At 47.3% G+C, this 26,573-nt stretch overlaps 1 protein-coding gene and 1 pseudogene across 2 annotated transcripts in view; both read left to right on the forward strand.

Annotated features, from left to right (window-relative positions):
* Positions 1–18,980, forward strand: part of OTULINL (OTU deubiquitinase with linear linkage specificity like) — a 100,818-nt gene extending 81,838 nt beyond the window's left edge. For both annotated transcript variants that reach the window (XM_029590047.1, XM_029590046.1), the window contains one exon: positions 17,219–18,980. In XM_029590047.1, the coding sequence (XP_029445907.1) occupies positions 17,219–17,398 (180 nt within the window). In that variant the 3' untranslated portion in view covers positions 17,399–18,980. The remainder of the gene's footprint in view (positions 1–17,218) is intronic.
* Positions 18,981–21,669: 2,689 nt separating this feature from the next.
* LOC115083300 overlaps positions 21,670–26,573 on the forward strand; it is a 119,302-nt pseudogene continuing 114,398 nt past the window's right edge.

A 26,573-nucleotide genomic window follows, 5' to 3' on the forward strand; every position in this document is an offset into this window, starting at 1 on the left:
CTGTGCCGCGGAGGACAGCGTGGGCGGCGGACTGCCGTGCCAAACAGCTGGGGATCCGCGGGGCGAGTCGGCAGCCCGACTGGCCGCAAAGGTAAGAAGTCTGCCCGTGCTCCTCGCGGGCAGGACCACAACAAGTAGTTAAAACACAAGCAGGCACTGAGAAATTGCAGGAGTGCCTTGCAAGACTGGGGAACTAGGCATCTAAATGGCAAATGAAATTTAACATGGACAAATACAAAGTGATGCACTCAGGGAAAAATATGTAGATAGTATTGGGTTCCATATTAGTAGGTCTAGGAAAAGGACTTTTGAGTCATTGTGGATAATATATTGAAAGCCTCAGCTCAATGTGCAGCAGCAGCAGCTGTTAAAAAAGCAAACAGAGTTTTAGGCATTATTCACAAAGGAATAGAAAACAAAACAGGGACTATAATAATGCCTCTCTATCTTGATCCATGATGCGAGCATACCTTTTGTGTGCAGTCAGCACATCTCAAAATAAGATACAGGAGAACTAGAAAAGGTATAGAGAAGGGTAGCAAAAATGATTAGGGAGCTGGAACGGCTCCCTAATGAAGAAAGGCTAAAGAGGTTAGGACTGTTCAGGCTGGAGAAGAGATGAATGATAGGTTTATAAAATCATGAGTGTTGTAGAACAGGTTACTAGGGAACAGTTATTTACTCTTTCAGGTAGCTTTAGGACTAAGGGACATGCCATGAAGCCAGGCAGCAGATTTAAAATACATTTAAGAGTTTTTTGTTTTTTTTTCAGTTTGTTGCCAGAGAATATAGACAAATCTAATAGTATAGCTGAGTTTAAAGAAGGTTTGGACAAGTTTCTGGAGGATAGCTCTGTTAACAACTATTACCAGGTAGACTTAGGGGTTGCAAAAGGGAATGAATATCCTCATTTTGCATCTACTGGTTCTTCCCAGGAACCCAAACTGGCCAGAGACAGGATGCTGGGCTCGATTAATCATTGGTCTGATCCAGCATGGCTTTTCTTATGTCCTCATGTTAGTCATGCTCTGGCCTGGCGTCTGAGATATGTCTTTGGCAGTATGGACAGGAACAAGCAGACAGACTTAATGGGCCGACTGAGCATTTTCTGTCGTCATCTGCTATTGTTACTGTGATAGAAACTGCAGGATGGGAATGGGTTGGTTAGGTGCAACTGGGACTAGATCAGCAAAAGAGAAATTGAGATTGGGGCTAAATTATAAATTGCCAAACAGATTGAAAAAGTAATGGACAGGACCACAAAGTTGTTATATTGTATATCATAGAAAAGATACATGGAAAGACCTATAACATTAAGTACATTTAGTAGGAATGTGCATTCGTTTTCAACGAATGTGTCATCCGCAACAAATAGGTCCCTATTTGTTTGATCGGGGGTCCGCAAAACGCATGGTGATCCCCCACGAATGAAACATATATAAGTTTAATTCGTTTGCTTCACAGTGCTTACTTAGCAGCCTTTTGAAATAGGAGAAGGCCTTGGGGGGTATTCATAGCAACAACCAGCCCTTTCCTGTGAGTCATAAGTGACCTCACAGCCCTGTCATAGAGTGGGTCAGACAGGTTGGCAAGGAGACCAGAATGCCAACGTATCAGAGCAAAGCATTTTTCTAATTCAGCCAATCGCTGCTCTCAGTGCTCTGTGATGCTGTTCCTGCTGTATTTCTACCTTATGCAAGCATAGCACGCAGTGCGCCTTCTTCCTGGCTTCTGGTTGAGAAGGTTGTTGCTCTTTGAGCTCTCTCTGAGTGTCTCAAGTCTTTATTCAATTGCTATTGCTACTTTGCTAGTTTGCTACAATTAATTTTCCATTGCTGAAAAAGATATTTTTTCTTTTTTGCTGCTGTGCCTGCCAGGCAGCCAGGCTTTTTTTTTACTGCCCTTTTTTTTTTTTTTTAATTGAACTCAGACTGTCTCTCCCACTGAGACAAGCTGCCAGCAGTGGCATTCTGCTGCTGATCTTACCCCCTGGTGTAGGTTGCAGGCAGGGTTTGGGTGGTGTGGGTGGGAGATAGTGTGAGAGTTCCAGTGGCTGTCTGGGAGATGGTATTTCCAAACAACAAGCAGCATCACTGTAGGATTTGGGCTTGCTCAGGCTTCCAGTGTTTTATCTGCAGTTTCACACAGAGCAGATAGTGTGAGTTGCAGTGGCTGTCTGGGAGTTGGTATTTTCAAACAACAAGCAGCATCAATGTAGGAATTGGGTTTCCTCAGGCTTCCAGTGTTTTATTTGCAGTTTCATTTTTTGTGCACACAGAGCAGTCTCAGTTGTAGTGTACAGCAAGACACTGCACTGTGTGTCTGTGTGTAGTTTTCCACACTCACATATATTGGTACAGCGGTGTTCTTTTAATCCAAATCCCCAGTAGGCATCTGGAGTTGTAATATTTTTTTGTGCATATAGAGCAGTCTCAGTTGTATTGTACAGCAAGGCACTGCACTGTGTGTAGTTTTTCACACTCACATATGGGCCGATTCAGTAAAGTCCGCGGGAGAGCGGGCGAACATCCGCTCTCCCAGTGTGATCACAGGCCACTCTCCTGTGCGCATGATTCTGTATTTAAATGAGGCCTGGCGGTAAAAACGGGCAAAAGGAGGTGCTAGGGACACTAGCGCGTCCCTAGCGCCTCCTTTTGGACCGGAGCGGCGGCTGTCAGCGGGTTTGACAGCCGACGCTCAATTTTGCCGGCATCGGTTCTCGAGCCCACTGACAGCCATGGGCTCGGAAACCGGACGCCGGAAAAATTGAGCGTCCGGTTTTCGACCCGACAGCCGCCGGCCGACTTCAAATTTTTTTTTCTTTTGGAAAGTTTCGGGACCTCCGACTTAATATCACCATGATATTAAGTCGGAGGGTGCACAGAAAAGCAGTTTTTACTGCTTTTCTGTGCACTTTCCCGGTGCCCGAAGAAATTAGCTCCTACCTTTTGGGTAGGCGCTAATTTCTGAAAGTAAAATGTGCGGCTTGGCTGCACATTTTACTTTCTGTATCGCGCGGGAATACCTGATAGGGCCATCAACATGCATTTACATGTTGTGGGCGCTATTAGGTTCGGCGGATTGGACGCGCGTTTTCGGCCCCTTACTATACTGTACTGTATCTGCCTGTTATATTGGTACAGAGATGTTCAGTCACCAATAAATGATCTGGAAAGGAATACGACGAGTGAGGTTATCAAATTTGCGGATTATACAAAATTATTCAGAGTAGTTAAATCATAGGCAGACTGTGATACATTACAGGAGGACCTTGCAAGACTGGAAGATTGGGCATCCAAATGGCAGATGAAATTTAATGTGGACAAGTGCAAGGTGTTGCATATAGGGAAAAATAACCCTTGCTGTAGTTACACGATGTTAAGTTCCATATTAGGAGCTACCACCCAGGAAAAAGATCTAGGCATCATAGTGGATAATACTTTAAAATCGTCGGCTCAGTGTGCTGCAGCAGTCAAAAAAGCAAATAGAATGTTAGGAATTATTAGGAAGGGAATGATTAATAGAACAGAAAATGTCATATTGCCTCTATATCGCTCCATGGTGAGGCCGCACCCTGAATACTGTGTACAATTCTGGTCGCCGCATCTCAAAAATGATATAGTTGCGATGGAGAAGGTACAGAGAAGGGCAACCAAAATGATAAAGGGGATGGAACAGCTCCCCTATGAGGAAAGGCTGAAGAGGTTAGGGCTGTTCAGCTTGGAGAAGAGACGGCTGAGGGGGGATATGATAGAGGTCTTTAAGATCATGAGAGGTCTTGAACGAGTAGATGTGACTCGGTTATTTACACTTTCGAATAATAGAAGGACTAGGGGGCATTCCATGAAGTTAGCAAGTAACACATTTAAGACTAATCGGAGAAAATTCTTTTTCACTCAACGCGCAATAAAGCTCTGGAATTTGTTGCCAGAGAAGGTAGTTAGTGCAGTTAGTGTAGCTGGGTTCAAAAAAGGTTTGGATAAGTTCTTGGAGGAGAAGTCCATTAATGGCTATTAATCAATTATACTTAGGGAATAGCCACTGCTATTAATTGCATCAGTAGCATGGGTTCTTCTTAGTGTTTGGGTAATTGCCAGGTTCTTGTGGCCTGGTTTTTGGCCTCTGTTGGAAACAGGATGCTGGGCTTGATGGACCCTTGGTCTGACCCAGCATGGCAATTTCTTATGTTCTTATGAAATAATTCTTTTAATTGAAATCCCTAGTAGGCAGTGACATTAAATCCATGATGTCAGGGAAAGGTAGACATGGTTGAGTGATTGGCACTGGCAGAGGAGGCACTTCAAAAGGCAGTGCCAGTCCCCCATTAAAGTTAAAAAGGGAGCTGTTCCAATCTAAAATCTCTGGAGGGGCAGGTAATTCCATCCAGAAAAAACTTAAATTTAAACATGATGCACCGCCACCACCTGTTTCTGACCCTGTTGTTTTGGAGGTGAGGGAAGGGGAGGCTGAGCCATCCAAGACAAAAGAGCGAGACCCAAAAGCAGCAGTGTCACAGCAGAATGTTATTGCTGTTGATGTAATGCAGGCAGTGTTTGGATCTGATTCTGATGAAGAATCATCTTGTATGGGATTCTCTTTATCAGAAATGGAAGACTTAATAGCTGAAGAAGGTTTAGGAGGATTAGTTAGTTCCGTCTTAGCCTCCACTTCAGTGCTAGAGGGGAAACATGAAACTGATGATGATGATGAGGAGGAGGAGGAAGAGCAGTCAGCGCAGGCACAGAGTGTGACTGATGCCCCTGGCATTGCTTCTCAGGGTGCACCCACTACTTCAACTCCAGTGCCAGCATCCACCCCGAAGGCTATAGAGAAGGGATCACAAAAGAAATCTGTGATCTGGAGCCACTTTAAAGTGACGGAGGACTCACATTTTGCTCAGTATAATTACTGTGCCAGGGATATTAGCAGAGGCAAGCAAGTGGAACATCTAACTAATTTTGGCATGATGCATCATATGAAGAAGCAACACCCAACAGTAATGACATCTGGGGATGGTGGCAGTACCAGTCAGGGAACCCCTTTTTCCAGGCAGCGTAAAGTGGTTGAAAAGGAGCAGAGTCATCCCACACCCTCATCCCCTTCTATCTGTCAGATGGCAGGCCAGCAGCCCCCTGCCATGTGTCAGAAGCGACAACCCACCATGGAGGAAATGGGGTGGTGTTTGGTAACGTTATCCCGGGGAAGGAGGCAGGCAGCCTCAAAAGTTGTAACCAGGAGCATCTGGGAAATGATTGCCCTTGATGACCAGCCCTTGCAGATAGTGGAGAATGTGGTTTCAAGTGTTAGCTGCAGGTCTTAGTTCCAAATTACAAAGTCCCCTCCAGAACCACATTTAGCAGAAAGGTCATCCCCAGCCTGTACAACCAGTGTCACAGTCGCATCCAAGAGCTGCTAGCTAAGGCAGAGGGGAGTGTGCATTTCACCTGCGATATCTGGACCGCCATGAATGCTTCACACTCTTACCTCTCCCTGACAGCACACTGGTGGGACCTGGCTGAGGCAGGGGCAGGCAGCAGCTCTATTGGTGGTATCAAGGTGGAGGTGGGCTTTACTGCACACCCACCTGATGGACGAGGCCCATACCTCAGCCAATATTCTAGCATGCATCAGACAGATGCTGGCGGGCTGGCAGCTATACCAGAGAGACAGGAATCTCAATCTTCATGCAGGGTTCTTTGTTACAGACAATGGTGCAAACATGGTAAAGTCAATATCTGACGGGGGCTTTCAGAACATTCGATGTTTTGCACACACTCTGCACCTGGTAGTGAAGTCAGTTCTGGGGTTGGAGTCCAAGCACCAAGAGAATGAATACCTGCATACGTTAATACACAAGTGCAGGAACATAGCAGCGCACTTCCACAGAAGTGTGAAGGCGGGGCAGGTTCTCCTTGAAAAGCAGACTGATTTGGAGATGCCTCACAAGTGTCTCATTCAAGATATTGGCACTCTGTGGAATTCCACCTATATGATGCTGCAAAAGTTAGTGGAGAAGCAGACACCCCTTCATGACCTTTCTGTGGAAATGGACATAGATGTGCAGAGTCCCCTAGGGCATCATGATTGGTTAGTCATGAGTCAGCTGGTAAAAATCCTGCAGCCCTTCAAGGATGCCACGGAGGAGCTGAGTTCAGGAAGTGCCACATTGGCTGACATCATCCCTATAGTTAATTTTCTGGAGGAAAATTTGGAGGGCTTTAAACAGGAAGAGGGAATGACGGCAGAGGTGCTGCATTGTCTGGACTTTTTGCAGAAGCAGGTGCAAGAGAGATTAGGACCTTTAACAAAGACCACACATACATGCTCGCCACAGTCTGTGATCCCCATGTGAAAGGGAAACTCGCCCTACAGTCCAATTCTCTCACATTTGTGAAGAACCTGCTGTTAGTAAACGTCTGTGAACAGGAGCGCCATAGGCAGAGACAGATTAGGCATGAAGCAGAGCAGGAAACAGCGGGCACTTCAGAGAGTAGTGCAAGCCGAAGCAGGAGCAGCACTCTGTCAGCATCAGCTAGCACTTCCTCCTCCACTTCAGTATGCCAAAGCCATGTTGCCCCTAAAAAATCATCTGTTCTGGCATGGGCTAGAGCGAAAGCAGCTTGCAAGAAGGACTCTCAGCCCACCCAAGCAAAGGAGACACCAGCAGAAATGTCAGTGACACAGTATCTCACAGAACCCATAGAGGACATGCAGACAGATCTGCTGGCATATTGGGCACACAAGTCCACGGTCTGGCCACACCTAGCCAAAGTGACTCAGCGATATCTGTCATGTCCACCAACCAGTGTGCCCAGTGAACGTGTATTTTCAATGACTGGGGATATCATGAGCCCTCATCGCTCAAGGCTGGAACCAGAGTTGATGGAAATGCTAATGTTTTTGAAAACAGACATGCCTTTGTTTGGGTTTCTAGATTTTCCCTGTGAATGGAAAGATGAATAAAAGCAATTCAAAGCCTTGCAGCAGCTACAACTGTCTCATATGCTCCAGATAATATCAGCACATGTACCTGACCGCAACCGCTATGCCTGTTCAACCAGCCCTTACGTCACTACAAGGGCCTGACCCCAGACGCTGTACCTGTCTGTCCAGCTCTTAAATCACTACAATGGCCTGACCCCAAACGCTGTGCCTGACTGTTCAGCCCTTAAGCCACTACAAGGGCCTGACCTCAGTCACTGTGCCTGTCTGTCCAGCCCTTATGTCACTACAAGGGCCTGACCCCAAATGCTGTGCTTGTCCGTACAGCCCTTACGTCACTACAAGCGCCTGACCCCAAAAGCTGTGCCTGTCTGTCCAGCCCTTACATCCCTACAAGGGCCTGACCCCAAACGCTGTGCCTGACTGTCCAGCCCTTAAGCCACTACAAGGGCCTGACCTCAACTGCTGTGCCTGTCCATCCAGCCCTTACATCACTACAAGGGCCTGACCTCAACTGATGTGCCTGTCCGTACAGCCCTTACATCACTACAAGGGCCTGACACCAAACGCTGTGCCTGACTGTCCAGCCCTTAAGTCACTACAAGGGCCTGACCTCAACTGCTGTGTCTGTCCATCCAGCCCTTACATCACTACAAGGGCCTGACCTCAGCCACTGTGCCTGTCTGTCCAGCCCTTATGTCACTACAAGGGCCTGACCCCAAATGCTGTGCCTGTCTGTCCACTGTCCAGAAGTCACTACATGGGCTTGACCCCAAATGCTGTGCCTGTCTGTCCAGCCTTTACGTCACTACAAGGGCCTGACCTCAACTGATGTGCCTGTCCGTCCAGCCCTTACCTCACTACAAGGGCCTGACCCCAAACACTGTGCCTGACTGTCCAGCCCTTAAGCCACTACAAGGGCCTGACCCCAAACGCTGTGCCTGACTGTCCAGCCCTTAAGTCACTAGAAGGGCCTGACCTCAACTGCTGTGCATCGGGGAAATGATTGCTCTTGATGACCAGCCCCTGCAGGTAGTGGAGAAATGTGGGTTTCAGGCGTTTGCTGCATGTCTTAGCTCAATTACAAAGTCCCCTCAAGAACCACATTTAGCAGAAAGGTCTTGGGCCCCTGAATGGCGCCGGGGAGGCGGTCTTCTGTATGCCACATTTCCCATGCCCGCCGGATGGGCGGGGATTCGGCACTGGGCTCTTCCCTCTTCACTCACTGTTACTGAGAGAACCCTGGTTAGTTTCTTTTCCTCCGCTTAGTAATATGCTAAAATTCAGTATGTCGCCACGTCTGATCTGAGGTCGTAGTGGGAGAGGAAAAGATGGAGGCGCTGGCTCCCTTTACGCATTCTGTACGGGGAGGGCGTTGAGGCCTCGAAAGCTGTGTTCTTCATCGATGCACGAGCCGAGTGATCCACCGCTAAAAGTCACAGGTCCATCTGTTTCTCGCCCCACCTTGCGCAGTATGGCAGCAGTAATCAACTGAATGATGAAGAGCTGGAACAAGTTCATCTTCCTCGTGGTGCCCTTCCGTCAATTCAGCGGGTCACCATGTCTGATCTGAGGTCGTGGAGGGAAAGGAAAAGGAGGTGGCGCCAGCTTCCTTTCCGTGGTCTGTCCGGGGCTCGCCTATCTCTTAGTACCTGCTGACCCATGATGAACCGCTGTTCGCATAGAAACATATATAGAAATGACAGCAGAAGAAGACCAAACGGCCCATCCAGTCTGCCCAGCAAGCTTTCGCACTTTTTTTTTCTCTCACATACTTATCTGTTTCTGTTGGCTCTTAGTAACCTTTTTTTATTCTATTTCCCTTCCACCCCCGCCATTAATGTAGAGAGCAGTGTTGGAACTGCATCTAAGTGAAATAGCTTAATTTAGTTAGGGGTATTAACCACCGCAATAAGCAAGCTGCACCCATGCTTATCTGTTTATTCAGACTGTGTAATTCAGTCCTTGTTGATTGTTGCCTGAATATAGATCCACCTTTCTTCATTCCCCCTGCCGTTGAAGCAGAGAGCTACGCTGGCTTTGCATTGAAAGTATGTTTGTTTATTTATTTATTTAAAGTTTTTATATACCGGCATTCATGATACAATCACATCTTGCTGGTTTACAGTTGAACAAGGGGTGCAAAATACATTAAAACTGAAACCTGTGCAAAGGAAATTGCAGTTACAAATAACAAGGATGGTTGAACTGGGAGAAGAGAGAAATACAGTAGTAATATAACATCATGTAGAATTATTTACAAAGAGCTGCTGTGGCTGGGACATGGATGTTGATGAGGTGGAAATTAGGAGGGGTCCGGAAAAGCTTGTTTGAACAGCCAAGTCTTAAGTCTTTTCTGGAATGTTGGGAGGCAAGGCTCCTGACAGAGGTTCAGTGGGATGGAATTCCAGAGTGATGGTCCAGCTGTCGAGAAGGCCCGTTCTCTTAAAGTTATATGTTGAGTGGATTTGATATGAGGTACCTGGAGGGATCCTCTGTATGCTTCTCTGGTGGGTCTTGAGGAGTGATGTTGGCTGAGCGGGAATTGTAGGTCAAGTGTTGTAAGTTGGTGGATGGTTTTATATATAATAGTGATGGACTTGAAGATGATTCTGAAGTGTATAGGGAGCCAATGTAGGTTTTTTAGGATAGGGGATATATGGTCTCTTCTCCTGGTGTTGGTGAGAATTCTTGCTGCCGCATTTTGGACCATCTGTAGAGGCTTGGTGTATGAAGATGGGAGACCTAGTAGGATAGCGTTGCAGTAATCTATCTTTGAGAAGATTATTGCTTGTAGTATTGTTCTGAAATCTTGAAAGTGGAATAGAGGTTTTATCCTTTTCAGCACTTGGAGTTTGTAGAAGCAGTCCTTGGTTGTACAGTTGACAAATGCTTTCAAATTCATCCTGTTATCAATTATAACTCCCAAGTCTCTCACTTGGGTGGAGAGTGGGTTGCTAATTTCTGGGGAGATGAGCAGGAGTTCCGTTTTAGCAGCATTTAATATGAGGTTTAGGCTGGCAAGAAGGCACTTGATTTTTTGGAGGCATGTTTCCCAATGTTCGAGAGTTTTGGAGAAGGATTCTTTAAGGGGGATCACTGTCTGGACATCATCAGCATAGAGAAAGTGTTTAAGTTTTAGACTTGTTAGGAACTGGCACAGCGGAAGGAGGTAAATGTTGAAGAGCGTGGGTGATAGAGAGGAACCCTGTGGGACTCCTACCGGTGAGTCATGGCGGGGGGGATTCTTTGTTGTGGATTCTAACTTTGTAGCCTCTGTTGCTGAGAATAGTTTTGAACCAAGTTAGTGCCGTACCTTTTATACCAATGGTAGAAAGTTGGTTTATGAGTATGGAGTGGTTGATGGTGTCGAAAGCTGCCGAGAGGTCTAAAAGAATCAGTAGGAATGATTGCCCTTTGTCAGGGCCCAAAATGAGGTAGTCTGTCAGCGATACAAGGAGAGATTCTGTGCTGGAAGCTTTGCGGAACCCATATTGAGAAGGGAATAGTAGTTTGTTATCTTCGATGTAGTTTGATATTTGAGTGTTAACTAGTTTTTCCATGATCTTGGCTATGAATGGCAGGTTAGCGATCGGGCGGAAGTTGTTAGGGTCTGTAGGATCCAGATTTGGCATCCCTCAAACACCAGGTTTGAGGGATGCCAGTTTGAGTTCGTCTGGGTATATTCCTTGAGATAGAGAGCAGTTAATGATGTCCGCCAGTGTTTTGGAGATGGAGTCAGGGGTTGTCAGGAGAAGTTTGCTGGGGATATGGTCTGCAGGATGAGTGGAGGGTTTCATTTTCTTTAAAACTGACTGGATCTCTGTTGCAGTGATGGATTCGAATGCTTCAAGATATATGGATTTGTTGTTGGTTAGTTGATGTGTGCTCAAGTACGGTGGGGTGAAAGTGGGCAGCTGTGTTAGGAGATTGATTATTTTGTTTCGGAAGAACAGTGCCAGTTCTTCGGCTTTTGATTGTGCTTGATTGATAAGGATATCCGGTGCGTTGATTTGGGTTAGATTGGAAACAAAGGCAAAAAGTACTTTGGCGTCGAAGACAAGGTCATGGATCTTATGCGCGTAGAAGTCCCTTTTAGATCTAGCAGTGGAGGTCTTGTAAAGGTGTAGGGCCAGTTTGTAGGCAGAGAGTGTGCTTGTACAAGGGGCTTTACGCCATTTGCTGTCTTTCTGTCTTAAGCTTTGTTTCAGTTTTTGGAGTTCAATGGTGAACCACGGCTGTCTTTTGAACGCGTTGGTGTTGGGTTTTTTTGTTGTAAGGGGGCATAGTTTATTAGCTATGGATTCTGTAATGTTGTTCCAGGAAAGGAGAGCCGTGTTTGGGTTGGTGAGGTCTATGAGAGGAAGCTGTGAGATCAGTTGATTGCTGAGGTCTTCAGAAGAGCAGGATCTTCTATAATGGAAGGAAGGTTGGGGTGCGCGGACGGTAATGATTTCTTTCAGCGTGAACCTGGTTGAGATTAGTGTATGATCTGACCAGGGGACCTTCTTGCAATTATGGTGAGATGACTGTTTGATGCCAGAGTTTACAAAGATTAAATCCAACGTGTGTCCTGCTTTGTGAGTGGGTTTGTTGACTATCTGATTGAATCCCAAGGCAGTGAAGAAGGCTTCGCAGCTGGATGAGAGTATGGGGTCGTCTATGTGCAGATTGAAATCTCCCAGGATTATTGCAGGAGCGTCCAGATTAGTAAGAGTTGTGATTATTTCAATAATGGGAGAGGAGTCTGTTTCCACGAGGCCCGGGGGGGAGGGGGGGGGCGTAGACTGTAGACTAGTAGAATTTGAAGATGGTCTGAAGAGAATAGGCCGATTTTCCAGTTTGGGATCTGATATGAAAGGGTGTTGAGTGAATCTAAGGCATTTTTTTGTTACTAATAAGATACCCCCACCCTTTTTTTCTGTCGAGGGAGAGAGAAGATGTCATAGTTCAGTGTTGGTAGTTGATTTATTATAGCAGTATCTGTGGGTTTTAGCCATGTTTCGGTTATTGCACATATGTCTGGCTTGGCGTCTAGAAGGTAATCATTTAGGATCAGAGATTTCTTGGTAACGGATTGTGCATTGAGAAGAGTTAAAGAGAATAGCGTAATGCCTAGAAGTTGTGTGATCGGTGCAAGCAGGATGGGGGTAAGGGTTATCAGTGAGCGGTGTCGGGCTTGCCTGGTGGGATTTCCTGTAGAAGATGTATAGTGTTGTAGAATGGGGATTGGGGAAGCTGTATACATTCTGGCTTGTAGAGTCTAAAGGAAGTGGACTGGCTGAAAGGTTCAAGAGAAAGTTAGACAGTAGTTGGGAGGTTGTGGGTTAATTTGTTGAGAGATGCTTGGCTGCAATGGTATCCTTGAGGGGGACTATTGGCAGTGGGAGGAGTGTGGGAGAAGCGAACCGGGAGAGTATGGAGGATATGATCGGCTGTCGTGAGAGGTTCCAGCAGCACTCCGGTGTTGTCCAGTGGTGTGCTCGGAGTCTGGCGGTTGAGCCGTCCGTGGGAGAGAAAGTTGGGGGCTGGGAAAGTAAACGCTAGGGAGAGTTGCGGCTAAAGTTGCTTGTGTGGTTGCTGGGAGTGGAAGTGATTGTAGAGAAGTAGGTTTGTCTGAGGACCAAGGCTAGAGTGGCAGTAGTGAAAGTAGATAGGAAGGTGTTGGGACTGCACGAAGGGGCTGCACAAAGGGGCGCACAAAGGGGCCTGCCCCTTTGTCGCGCACCTTTGGCGCACAGCGCCTAGCTGCCGCGTTGAATTTAAGGCCAGACGGGGCTGTCCCCCGATTGGCTGTTCAGCTGCTGCTTCTTTTTAATTGGCTCTGGTGCAACGGTGAGGAGGAGGAAGCGGCTCGCGTCTGGAGTTGGGGGAGCCGCGTGGTCGGCGCTGGCGGTGGTCATGGGAAAGGGTGCAGTATTTAGGCCTTACCTCGGCGGGTCTCCGGTGCCGATCGCGCAGGCCTGACTGCTCTCCCTAGCTGCCGCGTTGAATTTAAAGGCCAGTTGCCCCCGACTGGCCTTCGAATTCAACGCGAAATATCAAAAAAGTGAAATATCAGACTTGCTCCTCTGCCGTTGAAGCATAGGGCTATGCTGGATATGCGTGAATTGTCAAAATTTCCTCCCCTGCCATTGAAGCAGAGGGCTATGCTGGATATGCGTAAATTGTCAAAATTTCCTCCCCTGCCGTTGAAGCAGAGAGCTATGCTGAAACCTCCTCCGCCTCAGCCTTCAAAATTCTCGTTTGTATATCTGCTACATCCACCAGATTTTAAAAGACCAGTGAGAGCTCACTAGATGCCAATGGAACCACCACACTTTCAGGGGGAACCCATTCCAGGGAGCCCTTTCCTGCACAAAGGAAAGGGAACTCTCCCCAGGTGTCGCCTCTCTCTTAACACCCACTGACCCATGTTGAACCGCTGTTCACATGGAAACCTCCTCCACTTCACCACACTTGCCCAGGCTCAGGCCCCACTCTGGGGGCCAACCCATTCCAGGGAGCCCTTTCCTGCACAAAGGAAAGGGAACTCTCCCCAGGGCTCTTGTTTGAATATTTGCTACTACGACCAAGATCTGCACCCACAGCGGTTCCACCCCACCCAGGCATAGTTCATCATCTTTCAGGTCCTAGCTCACGTGTTAGACTCCTTGGTCCATGTTTCAAGATGGGTTGGGTGGACAGTACGCCCCGGTTAACAGTCACACCGCATGCAGGGGGCTCCGTCCCCCTTCACCCCGCTCCCCTCGCGAGGGGGAGGGGGGTTCTGGAGGAGGGTGCAGTGGCGTCATCTCCCTCAGCCCCGGGAGAAACGGCAAAGCTGCTGTCGGGGGGGGGGGGGGGGGGGCTATAACACACTCCGCCAGAGCAGCGAGCCCCCTGCCCCCACCCGAGGCCTTCCCAGCCAAGCCAGAGCCAGTTGTGGTGCACCGCCGTGGAGGAAATGTGCCCTGCAGGGGCTGGGGCCATGTGGGAAGCGTTCCCCGCCCAAGAGGGATCCGCCGCCCCGGTCAGACCAAACTCTTAGCAGTTTCACGCCCTCTTGAAAAGTTAGACAGCATGTGTGTAAATGTGTAATTAAGAGCCTATATAAGTGAGAGAAAAAGCAAGTGTATATGTGAATGACTGAGAGCATGTGTGTATAGGTGTGTAATTGAGAGCCAGTGTGAGAGAGAGCGCTGGTATGTGACTGAGAGAGAGGAGAAAGTTCCACGCAAACCACCCCTCCTCCTGCTAATTCAAAACAATCTCAGGACACCTGGATATCAAATGTTCCCAGGTATGCAGAGCAAAAACATTTTTGTATCCTTATTGTTCATTACTGGGTCTTTGTGTCTGCTATTTTGCAGTATTTTATTGGTATCTGGAAATGTTTTATATGAGTTTTTAATTATTGGATATTCCATTCAGCAGCTGTTCTGAAATAATCTGTTCTTTTTCTTAGTATGGCTTTACTGCTACTGATTTTATATTTCTTGATTTGTTTTATAAGGATGGGTGAATTTTCTTTTTTTCCTTTGTTGCACTGCATACAGAAACTCTGGCTTGTTGCGGTTTCCAATTCAGTTTTTGTCTGCATGTTTCTAGTTATGCGTTTTGGTCTCTTTAGTCTTTGTTAGGTAAGGGTCTGTACATGTGACTGAGGTGAGGTTTTCTGCTGGGGTGTAGTTTCTGTGTAGGGCTCTATAGCAGCCTGACTTGGTCCGTTTTCCTAATAGGAGATGTATTGGTGTCTTATGGCCTGGTGTAATATTTTCAGTGTTGCCTTTTCTTAGGTAAGGTGGTTACTGTTTAAGTGCTGGAAATTGGTGCTGTTTTGGTGTGGGATGTTTACTATTTATGCAATTTCTGTTCAGACAGAAAACGTATCTTTTCCTTGTGTCATTTTAAACAATAAAAATAATTACCGGACCTTTACTTTTTATTTCCGCCGTGAATTGTAATGAGCAGTGTGTCACACATGTGAGCGTGGCCTGTCAGGTGTGTCACGATGGGGAAAAAGGTTGAGAATCACTGCTCTACAAGATCCATTAATGTGTTTGCACAATGTAACTATTATTGAACTCTCTATAGCAGGGGTCAGGAACCTTTTTGGCTGAGAGAGCCATAAACGCCACATATTTTAAAATATAATTCCATGAGAGCCATACAATATGTTTAAAACTAAATACAAGTAAATGTGTGCATTTTATGTAAGATCACACTTTTAAAGTACAATAAGTCTCTGAAAATATTACACCAGGCCTTAAGACACCAATACATCTCCTATTAGGAAAACGGACCAAGTCAGGCTGCTATAGAGTCCTACACAGAAACTACACGCCAGCAGAAAACCTCACCTGAATCACGTGCTGTCCCTCACCTAACATAGAATAAAGAGACCAAAACGCATAACAAGAAGCATGCAGAAAAAAACTGAATTGGAAACTGCAACAAACCAGAGTCTCTGTATGCAGTGTAACAAAGGAAAAAAGAAACATCACCCAACCTTATAAAACAAATCAAGAAATATAAAATCATCAGCAGTAAAACTGTACTAACAAAAAGAACATATTTTGAAACAGCTGATGAGTGGAATATCCAATAATTAAAAACGCATATAAAACATTTCCAGATACCAACAAAATATTTCAAAATAGCAGACACAAAGACCCAGTAATGAAAAATAATAAGGATACAAAATTTTTTTTGCTCTGCATACCTGGGAACGTTTGATATCCAGGTGTCCTGAGATTGTTCTGAATTAGCAGGAGGCGGGGTGGTTTGCTTGGAACTTTCTCCTCTCTCAGTCACATACCAGCGCTCTCTCTCACACTGGCTCTCAATGACACACCTATACACACATGCTCTCAGTACTCACATATACACATTTTTTCTCTCTCACTTATATAGGCTCTTAATTACACATTTACACACATGCTGTCTATCTTTTCACGCTTACACACACACACAGGCTTTCAATCACATAAATACATGCTGTCTTTTTCTCTCACACACAGACTCTCATTCACATGCTTACAAACATGTCCTCTCTTTCTCTCATTTACACACAGGCTCTCAATCACATACTCACATGCTCCCTCACCTAAATCAGCTCTCAATCACACACAGACACACATGATCTCTCTCTTACTTATACACACAGGCTCTTAATCATACATACACATGATTTCTCTCACACACAAAGGATCTCAATCATACACACATACTCTTTCACACAAACAGGTTTTCAATCACAAACTTACACATACAGGATCCCAATGGTAAACTTACATTCATGCTCTCTCTCTCTCTCACAGGCAGGCTCTCAATCACAGACATACTCTCTTTCACATGTACAGGCTCTCAATCATTCACATACATGCAATCTCTCTCTCACACACACACACACACACACACACACACACACACACACAGCCCCCCCCCCCCCCCCGCGGCCCGGAAGAGGAAGTGGAGAGTATCGGGTGCGTGCGCGGCAAGAAGAGGCCACGCTAGTGCGCTCGGCATCAGCCCGAAGAAAAGAAGACTGCAGCGCGGCTCGGAGGAAAATGAAGAGCTTCAGCCGCGGCGGATGGGACTCCGCCTCCGCGAGGGCTGAAAATGAAGAGGTTAGCGTTGGGAGGAGGCTGCTGCTGCTGCCGCGAGTTCCCGGGGTGGGGGAGAGAGAGAGTGAATGAGCGAGCAAACACAGCTTGCTCGCTCATTCACTCTCTCTCTCCCCCACCCCCACCCCGGGAACTCGCGGCAGCAGCAGCAGCCTCCTCCCAACGCTAACCTCTTCATTTTCAGCCCTCGCGGAGGCAGAGTCCCATCCGCCGCGGCTGAAGCTCTTCATTTTCCTCCGAGCCGCGCTGCAGTCTTCTTTTCTTCGGGCCGATGCCGAGCGCACTAGCGTGGCCTCTTCTTGCCGCGCAGGCACCCGATACTCTCCACTTCCTCTTCTGGGCCGGGGGGGGGGGAAGAAGAGAGCACGCCGGTGCCGCTGACTCCAGCTGTCCTGCCGCGTTCCGCCCGGGCTGATAGCATTTTAAGCCCGGGCGGAGGAGGACCGGGGAGCAGCTGGGTCAGCGGGAAAGAGTGGCGACTGTCTGCGAGCCAGATGCAGCCCTCAAAAGAGCCATATCTGGCTTGCGAGCCATGGGTTCCCGACCCCTGCTCTATAGTAAGCAAGCAGTAGTAATTGGCAAAGCATGCATTAAATGATTTCAACCTCAAACTGACATGGGCTTTGTTTTTTTTTTCTCTTTCCCCTTCCCCCCCAATCTCTCTCCAGGTTGAAATGTTTCTTCTTGGCTACTCACTTGAAGTAAAGATCAAAGTGTTCAGGCTGTGCATGTTTGGCAAGGAAGATTTCTTGGCATGTTATCCCGAGGAGTATCCCAGAGAATGGCACGAAGTGTTCCTGGTCACGGAAGATGACATTCACTACATCATTCCGGTTGTGAGGAGATAAATGAAATAACAATAATGATTGTTTCTAACCAGACACTCCAGTGAGCAAGGGCCTCCAGTGGACAAATCCGTTTCTTCAGTGGCTACAAAACAGCATATGGAATGAATGGGCACTATTTACTTAGGAGTCTCTCTCTACAGTTTTTCACTTCTAGGAAAAAGTCCTCTGTCTACTCTTGGGTCCCAGTAGAAAGATGGAATAATATAAAAAGGTTTGGATTTTACGTTATTTTTTTATTTCTGGAGTTACTGAAGATGAACTATGAGAGAACTGTCAGTTTTTGACTAATAAATGGAAGAAGATCTGGCTACTGTGCAAGCAGTAGGAGGAGGAGCTCACCCAGTGTCAGAATGGTTAGTTGTTTGCAGCACCAAAGGCCATATGGAAACTTTTAAGACTGGTGCATATGTTCCACACAGAGAAAATGTATTTGTAGGAAAGATTGAAATTGGCCAGATTGATTAATTCAGTTTTTTCTTGTTATTTCTACGTGGAAGATATGTCCCACACCTAAAGGTCTGAATAGGGCCCACAGGGGCCTGTTTTTCAAATGGGTTTGCCTCATGCTGAATGTATGGCAAAACTTAAAAATGGAGCCCACAGGATATACTCCATGATAAAATGTACATTTGCATACATAAAGAAACAGGTTGCAACCCTAAAGGGGACACAACGGGATTGGAGATTGGGTTCCATGTGGGAATTTGATCTACTTTGTGTAATGTGCATAAAATCACTGCTGGGCAGGCTAGATGGGCTTTTTTGGTCTTTATCTGTCGTCATTTACTGTGTTACTATGGGTGGGCTCAGCTTAGTGGCAAATGCTGTGCACTGCCATGCAGCGGACGTGGGTTTGATTCTTGGCCCAAGCTTCTGCTTCCTGGGCCAGCCAATGCTGGGGATGCTGCAGCCCCTGGGAAGAGGGAGTTGCAGTCATTGCTCAGTGGTGATACTTAGTGGCTAGAGTTGGGACCCCTGTTAGCCAGCTTCTGGATGGACCTATGATTTGTGACACCTGGTCCGAAGACTGTTGTGGTGATGACTGGACTGAGTGGGTGGGTGTGAACAAAGGCTGATGGTGTTGATGCACATTAGAAGCCAATTCCAATTCATCTGGAAGCACAAAGGAGCAAGAAGAAACTGCCAGGTCCAAAAAAAACCAAAACAGGTAGGGCCCATGGTCCAGCAGCAGCACAATTAGGCAGCTGCTTGCTGGAGAACTGGGGTCAAGTCATAAACCTGACTCTGGCAATGGAGTGAAGGCTTTACTGAGGCATTATGTTCAGCCATGGAGGGAGTCCCAGCCAGTGCTCAACGGTAAAAACTAGTGTCTGGTTTAAAGTGTGCACTGGCCAGAGGACTTCTCACTGACTAGGCTAGACAGGAGAGAAAGAGAGAGGTTCATAAGCGGGGAAAATCCCATGCAGCTATAAATGAAAACTCATTGTTTCATAGCTCAGATTGCAGCAGGTTCTAGCCTCAGGAGTTGACTTCTAGGCAAAAAAAAAGAAAAATAGGGTTAATCAAAATATTCTCACAGGACAAGCAGGATGGTAGTCCTCACATATGGGTGACATCACAGGATGGAGCCCAATCACAGAACACTTCTGTCAAAGTTTCTAGAACTTTGACTGGCACTTACTGGGCATGCCCAGAATGGCACTAACCCTGCAACCAGCAGGGGTCCCCCTTCAGTCTTGTTTTTTCCACGCAGCAGTAGCCACACAGTTTAAGGAGCTCTACAGAGATTCATGACAGGAATTTTCCTCACGGAATTACTTCATACTTTAATACCCCACATAGATCCCCCTGTTAAATTTTTACTCCGTCGTACTCCGGTAAGTTTTTTTACCCGATTCCGGTCGATTCCCGTCGAGTTTGGCCCTCATGGCCTACTGGCTGTCGACCGCACCACGGTTAAATTTTTTCAAAGGCCAAGGCGTCGGGGTTCCGTCGATGCCCGGACTGTACTCGCACAATGTCCATTACCGATCCTCACAAGGTCTGTGTAATGTGTTTAGGTAGCAAGCATGATGTTCTTACCTGCACCAAATGTGCCCTTATGACACCTAAAGGTCACACGGCTAGAATGGAGAAAATGGAACTTCTCTTTCAGTCAAGAACTCTGCCATCCATAGCATTGACGTTGTCCGAATCGACACCATCTACATCGCACCAGCATCGGGCATTGACTAGTGTCCGACCAGCATCGATGTCTCCACGGCCATCGACCTGCTCTGTTCCCCCGCAGGAAAAGGACCGATGAGACTGTCGAGAAAAGCATCAGCATCGACACCGCAGATCTCAGACCATTGACGCAGGCAAGGCCTCGACGTCGCCATAGTCTGAGCCGCTTTCGAATAAAGTCCGTCCAGAAAAGGCACCATCCCTATCTGGTTCAGGGTCACCGAGGCACCCTTCACCGGGACTGGTGATAGGAGCTGCAATTCCACCTCCAATGGTGGTCCCTCTGGCTACGCCTCCGCCGCCTCCTCCTTCGCCATCGGGGCTCCACGCTTCCGAGAGGAACTGGATCAGATGATTCAGGAGGCCATCAACAGAGCAATGCAAGGTTTCAAGATTCCTTCAATACCGGTACCGATACCTGAACCGGTGACCGATCCCATTCCTGTAGCGCTGGCACTGCTACATACGAGGATGGAAGCGCTGATCGCTGCTTTTCCTCCAATGGATCCGATGACACCGATGGACCCAGTGCCCTCCTCTCCGATTCCTCTTTCATCGACAGAAGAAGGAGAAACACTGTTACTTCCTCCATCGGGAGTCCCTTCGATGCCTAGGCCATTGATGTCACCGATTGCGTCTTTGCTTCCATCGATGCTGCACGTTCGTCCATCGATGCCTTCGGTGCCTTTATCGGTGCCACCGGTGACTCCCTCAATGCCTTTGGTGCCAACCTTCTGTCCCTCTAATGATACTGGGGTACTGGAGATGATCCCTACGATGCATGGACCGATGATTCATCCCAGGATACCGATGACTTACCATCACCACCCTCTCCTTCTGAAAGCAGGAAGCGTTCCCCTCCAGAGGACTTGTCCTTCATTAATTTTGTGAAGGTAATGTCTGAAGTGGTTCCTTTTCAACTTCAGACAGAACAGGATGATAGACATCAGATGATGGAGCTTCTTCAATTTTTAGATGCTCCTAAAGAAATCACATCTATCCCCATCCATGATGTCATTCTGGATCTTCTGAAAAGGAATTGGGAACATCCTGGTTCAGTGGCTCCAGTAAATCATAAAGCGGATACCACATACCTAGTCCTGTCAACTCCAGGTTTCCAGAAATCCCAACTGGATCACCATTCAGTGGTTGTTGAGTCAGCCCAAAAGAAAGCCCAACAATCCAAGCCTCATTCTTCCTTCCTTCTAGGGAAGGAGCAAAAATTCCTGGATACTATAGGTCGGTGTACCTTTCAGGGATCAATGCTTATATCCCGCATTGCTTCTTACCAACTCTATATGACCCAGTATAACAGGGTCCTCTTTAAACAGGTACAGGACTTTGCTGAGTCCCTACCTCAACAGTCTCAAGAACAATTACATGCCCTAGCTCAAAAGGGATTAGAATCAGGCAAATATGAAATAAGATTTACCTATGACATTTTTGACACCGCTTCCAGGGTATCAGCAACAGCTATTTCTGCGAGGCGGTGGGCCTGGCTAAAGTCGTCGGAATTACGGCCTGAGGTCCAAGACAGACTATCTGACTTGCCTTGCACTGGGAACAATCTTTTTGGTGAGAAAATACAACAAGCAGTGGCACAGCTCAAGGATCACCATGAGATTTTTCGCCAACTCTCCTTGTTGCCTTCTGAATATCCTGCTAAGCAAACATTCAGGAAGGATCCCAAAAAGTCCTTTTACCACCAAAGGAAATCTTATCCTCCTCCGTCCAAAGGTTGCTTTACTAAGCCTTACCAGAAAGGCCAATCCAGGCAACCTCACAGGTAAAAGGCGCAGACAACTCCACAACCAGGTCCAGCATCTGGTTTTTGACTTTTTTCTAGAGAGAAGCATTCAGCCTCCCCTAATGCATGTACCAGTTGGAGGTTGATTGTGCCACTTCAGTGACATCTGGCACACAGTCACCTCAGACCAGTGGGTCCTGGCTATAATCACTCAAGGTTATCATCTCAACTGTCTTACCATTCCACCGGACTCCCCACCTCGGCTGACGTGGGGAACATCCGACCATTCACCACTCCTGGATCAAGAGATCTTCCTCCTCCTCCAGTCCAGAGCAATATGTTATGGTCCCAGGCCGTGCCCCGGGTCCTCCGCTTACCTTGTGGTCAGGCCAGGCCGCTGGAACTCTTCTTCGGCCGTCCAGGCCTGAAACACAGCCTGCTGTGGCGTTCCCTCTGTGAGGGAGATGCTGCCAACCTTCTGTCGCTGGCCCTGCCCCCTAGGTGCGTGTGCGTCGGGGTTCAAGATTTAAAGGGGCCAGCGCGGGAACTTGAGGACAGCCCTAATGATGACATCAGATGCTGCCAGGTTATTTAAACCTTGCAGCCACCTCTAGACCTCGCCTTGCAACGAGGTTCACTCACTCTTTCTGAGTTGCTAGTTGCTGCATCAGGACTCCTGTCTGTCTTTGGCTTCTGACTTTTGACCCTGCTTCGTCCAATGACTTCAGTTTCAGTCCTTTCCTCTTTTACAGGTATCCAGTTTTTCGCTTGCCCAGATTATTCACTTAAGTCCCAGCGACTTGGGCCCTCACGGGCTTCTCCCGGGAGGGCAGCGGGCTTCCAAGGGTGAAGTCTCTTCTGGCCACTTGGGCTCAGCTGCTTCCGTCGACTAACTCTTCAGCTGTTTCTCTGGTCCTTGGTCGCATAGGATCACACCTAAGTCCAAGAGGCCCGGGTTCCTACAGGCTCCTCCTGGGGGGACCTCGGGCTTCCAGTGGTGAAGCCGCCTTCGGAACACCTCTTCAGTGCCACCTCCCGGCTGCGACGCCCACTGTGGGTCTCCACAGTGCAACATCATCAGTCTCAGCCGGCCCAAGGGTCCACTCCCGCAACAAAATAGAACCAGTGCCCTACTCCCAACTGGGCCTTGGATTCTATTCTCTGTACTTTCTCATCCCAAAAAGGTTTGATGGTGTTCGCCCAATACTAGACCTTTGTGCCTTAAACAAGTACCTACAAAGAGAAAAGTTCAAGATGGTAACCTTGGGTTCCCTCCTTCCCCTTCTGCAAAGGGAAGACTGGCTCTGCTCTCTTGATTTCCAGGACGCTTACACTCACATTGCAATATCTCCATCTCATCGCAAATTTCTACGATTCCTGGTAGGCCCAAAGCACTATCAATAGCGAGTGCTTCCATTCGGTCTGGCATCAGCACCACAAGTCTTCACCAAGTGCCTTGTAGTAGTAGCAGCATTCCTCAGGACTCAAGGTGTCCATGTCTGTCCCTATCTCGATGACTGGTTGATCAGGGCTCCTACCAAGCAAGCTGCCCTGATGTCCCTACGTCTCACCTTGCACACCCTGATCTCCCTAGGGTTTCTCATCAATTATCCAAAGTCCAGCTTGGTCCCATCACAAACCCTGTCATTCATAGGAGCAGATTTGGATACCTTCACAGCGAAAGCATTTCTTCCTTGGGAAAGAGCCCTCACTATCTCTTCTCTCGCCCTTCAGCTACAGTCTCGACAAAGCTCGTCTGCACGTCACATCCTAGTTCTTCTAGGACATATGGCGTCCTCAGTACATGTCACTCCCACGGCTCATCTTGCCATGAGAGTCATGCAGTGGACTCTAAGGTCACAGTGGATTCAATCATCTCAACCACTCTCAGCCGTTGGCCACATCACCAACCCACTTCGTCTATCCCTGGCTTGGTGGGAAAGTCAGGCCAATCTCCTCCAAGGCCTTCCTTTCCAAGCTCCAGATCCTCAAATAACTCTTACAACGGCTGCCTCCAACATCGGCTGGGGAGCACATGTTGCCAATCTACAACATCGGCTGGGGAGCACATGTTGCCAATCTACAAACTCAAACTCCTGGTCTCCAGAGGAAGCCAAACACAAAATCAATTTCCTGGAGCTACGAGCAATCCGATATGCTCTCAGGGTGTTTCAGGATCGCCTTTCCAACCAGGTCATCCTGATTCAGACAAACAACCAGATGGCCATGTGGTACATCAACAAACAAGGAGGAACGGGCTCCTACCTCCTGTGTCAGGAAGCGACACAGATATGGGCAGAGGCCCTTTCCCACTCGATGTACCTCAAGGCCACCTACTTTCCAGGAGTGGACAATGTGTTGGCAGACAAGCTGAGCCGCATCTTTCAGCCGCACGAATGGTCTCTCAATATTGAGTCCCACAGAAGTGGATTCAACATTCCAACGTTGGGGTTACCCTCACATAGACCTCTTTGCATCACCTCAAAACCGCAAAGTAGAGAACTTTTGCTCTCTCACTCGCAGCCAACACTCACAGCCAAGAGATGCTTTCTCCCTCTCATGGGCCAAATGATCCTGATAGCCCCTCACTGGCCATGCCAAGTGTGGTTTCTGATTCTTCAGGACCTCTCCATTTGCAGGCACATTCCCCTGGGGAAGGACCTGCTTCTGATCACCCAGCATGACGGGTGCCTATGCCACCTAAATCTTCAGGCCTTGTCCCTGACTGCCTGTATGTTGAAATGTTAATTCTTCAGCCACTCAACCTTTCGGAGCCAATTTCCCGTGTCCTGATTGCTTCACAGAAGCCTTCCACGAGAATCTTATTTTTACAAATGGAACAGGTTTAAGTCATGGTGTTCCTCACTGTCCCTTGATCCTTTCACTTGTTCCATCACAAAGTTTCTAGACTATCTCTGGCACTTGTCAGAATCAGGTCTAAAAACTTCTTCCATCAGAATGCATGTCAGTGCGGTAGCTGCCTTCCACAAAGGTATTGGGGATGTTCCCATATCAGTACAACCCCTTGTAACATGTTTTCTGAAGGGCTTGCTCCACCTCAAACCTCCACTGTGCCCTCCAGCCCCTTCTTGGGACCTCAACCTGGTTTTGGGTCAGCTCATGAAACCACCACTCGAGCCTCTCCAATCCTGTCATCTTCGCTATCTCACATGGAAAGTGATTTTTCTTTTGGCAATCACATCCACTCGCAGAGTTAGTGAGTTACAGGCTCTAGTTACCTACCCGCCTTACACTAAACTTCTGCACTACCGGATAGTACTCCGCCCTCATCCTAAGTTTTTGCCTAAGTTAGTATTGGAGTTTCACATTAATCAATCCATTATACTACCTACCTTCTTTCCCAGGCCCTATTCTAATCTAGGAGAACAGGCTCTGCATACCCTTGACTGTAAACAGGCTCTAGCGTTCTATCTAGACCATACAGCTGCCCACAGAAAAAGCACTCAATTGTTTGTTTCCTTTGTTCCCATCAGATTGGGTCAACCTGTGGGTAAGCAGGCTCATTCCTCCTGGTTGGCGGACTGCATTTCCTTTTGCTATAAGTAAGCAGACATTCCATTTCAAGACCATGTTAAAGCACACTCTGTCAGGGCCATGGCAACTTCAGTAGCGCACCTACGCTTGGTGCCGCTTCCTGATATTTGTAGGGCTGCTACCTGGAGCTCTCTCCATACATTTACAGCCATTATTGTTTAGACAAGGCTAGAAGACAAGATTTCATCTTCGGCCAGTCTGTCTTGTGCAACCTTTTTGCAACTTGATGTACCAACACCCTTCCGCCTGCCCGTTAGGGTTCAGGGTGCCCTCTACCAAATTCCACCCCAGTTGTGTTAGTTGCACGTCTTTGGGTACATTTGATGCATTTCTCGGACATCCTCAGCTCGGTACTCACTCATATGTGAGGACTACCATCCTGCTTGTCCTGTGAGAAAGCAGAAATTGCTTACCTGTAACAGGTGTTCTCACAGGACAGTAGGATGTTAGTCGTCACGAAACCCGCCAGCCACCCCACGGTGTTGGGTTTGTTACATTATCTTATTTTATTTTTTGGCATTTACTGTAGCTTTCTAAAAAGACTGAAGGAGGTCCCCTGCTGGTTGCAGGGTTAGTGCCATCCTGGGTATGCCCAGTAGGTGCCAGTCAAAGTTCTAGAAACTTTGACAGAAGTGTTCCGTGATTGGGCTCCATCCTGTGATGTCACCCATATGTGAGGACTAACATCCTGCTGTCCTGTGAGCACACCTGTTACAGGTAAGCAACTTTTACTTTATCCTACATTTTCCAAATTCTCAGAGCTTGTATCATGCCACAATATTCTTTTTATTTGAGAAAGTCTTCAAATTAATGTTAAAAGCCTATATCACAGCAAGTTGTTTTTATAATGTAAAGAAGTCATCTTTTTCTTCAAATTGTAAATAATGTATTTTCATTAAATGTATAAATTACCTTATGTGTTTACCCAAGATTTCTGATTCTTAACAAAATATATATATGAAAAATTTTGTTGTGCTTATTTCAGTTTGACTGTTTATTGCATCTATGTCATGTGCTTAATTTAGCTTTTTTTTTAAAATTTTTTACTAAGCAAGTATAGTAATGTATTGGGAAACTTCCCACAATGTTGTCCTTGCACTGAAGTAAGTTTGTGAGTATGGATATATCCGGTACATTATAAAACCACAGTGTGAAGTCTGTGGTCACCAATGGTGAGAGCAACATTAAATGTGGCAAGCAAAAACCTACTTCTCACAGATGTCTGGTGTCATTGGCTCAAAAGCAGATAATTTCTTCCATGTCCCAAAAAAGAGCAACATCAGAAGCACAGGGCCTGGAGAATCCCCTTCCCCATGGCAGTCATTTGCCCACCTCTCAGCGAGGGTGTTTGGGTTTTGACTGGAGTGGGGGTTGGGGGGGGGGGGGTGGTAACAGAAGATGGAAGGAGGGAAATTAGCACCACTGAAGGGAAGGAATACTGCAAAGGGAAGGTGGGAGGGAGGAAGAGTCTACCGGGCTTTGAGGTGGAAATGGAAGGAGCACTAAGGAGGAGAAGAGAGGAGGATTTCTGAAGGGATGAAGAGGGAAAGGGGGGTTATGCCCCCAGCGCTCCAAGCAAGGGCCTCATGCAACTGAATTTGAAATGCCATGCCATGAATGTACTACAGATTATGAGATTCTATTCAAAAGGATAAAAGCTGCTGGTTCCAGGAAAAGAACAAACAC

The sequence above is a fragment of the Rhinatrema bivittatum genome, chromosome 2 (assembly GCF_901001135.1).
Source record: "Rhinatrema bivittatum chromosome 2, aRhiBiv1.1, whole genome shotgun sequence".
In the NCBI taxonomy this organism is placed as follows: Eukaryota; Metazoa; Chordata; class Amphibia; order Gymnophiona; family Rhinatrematidae; genus Rhinatrema; species Rhinatrema bivittatum.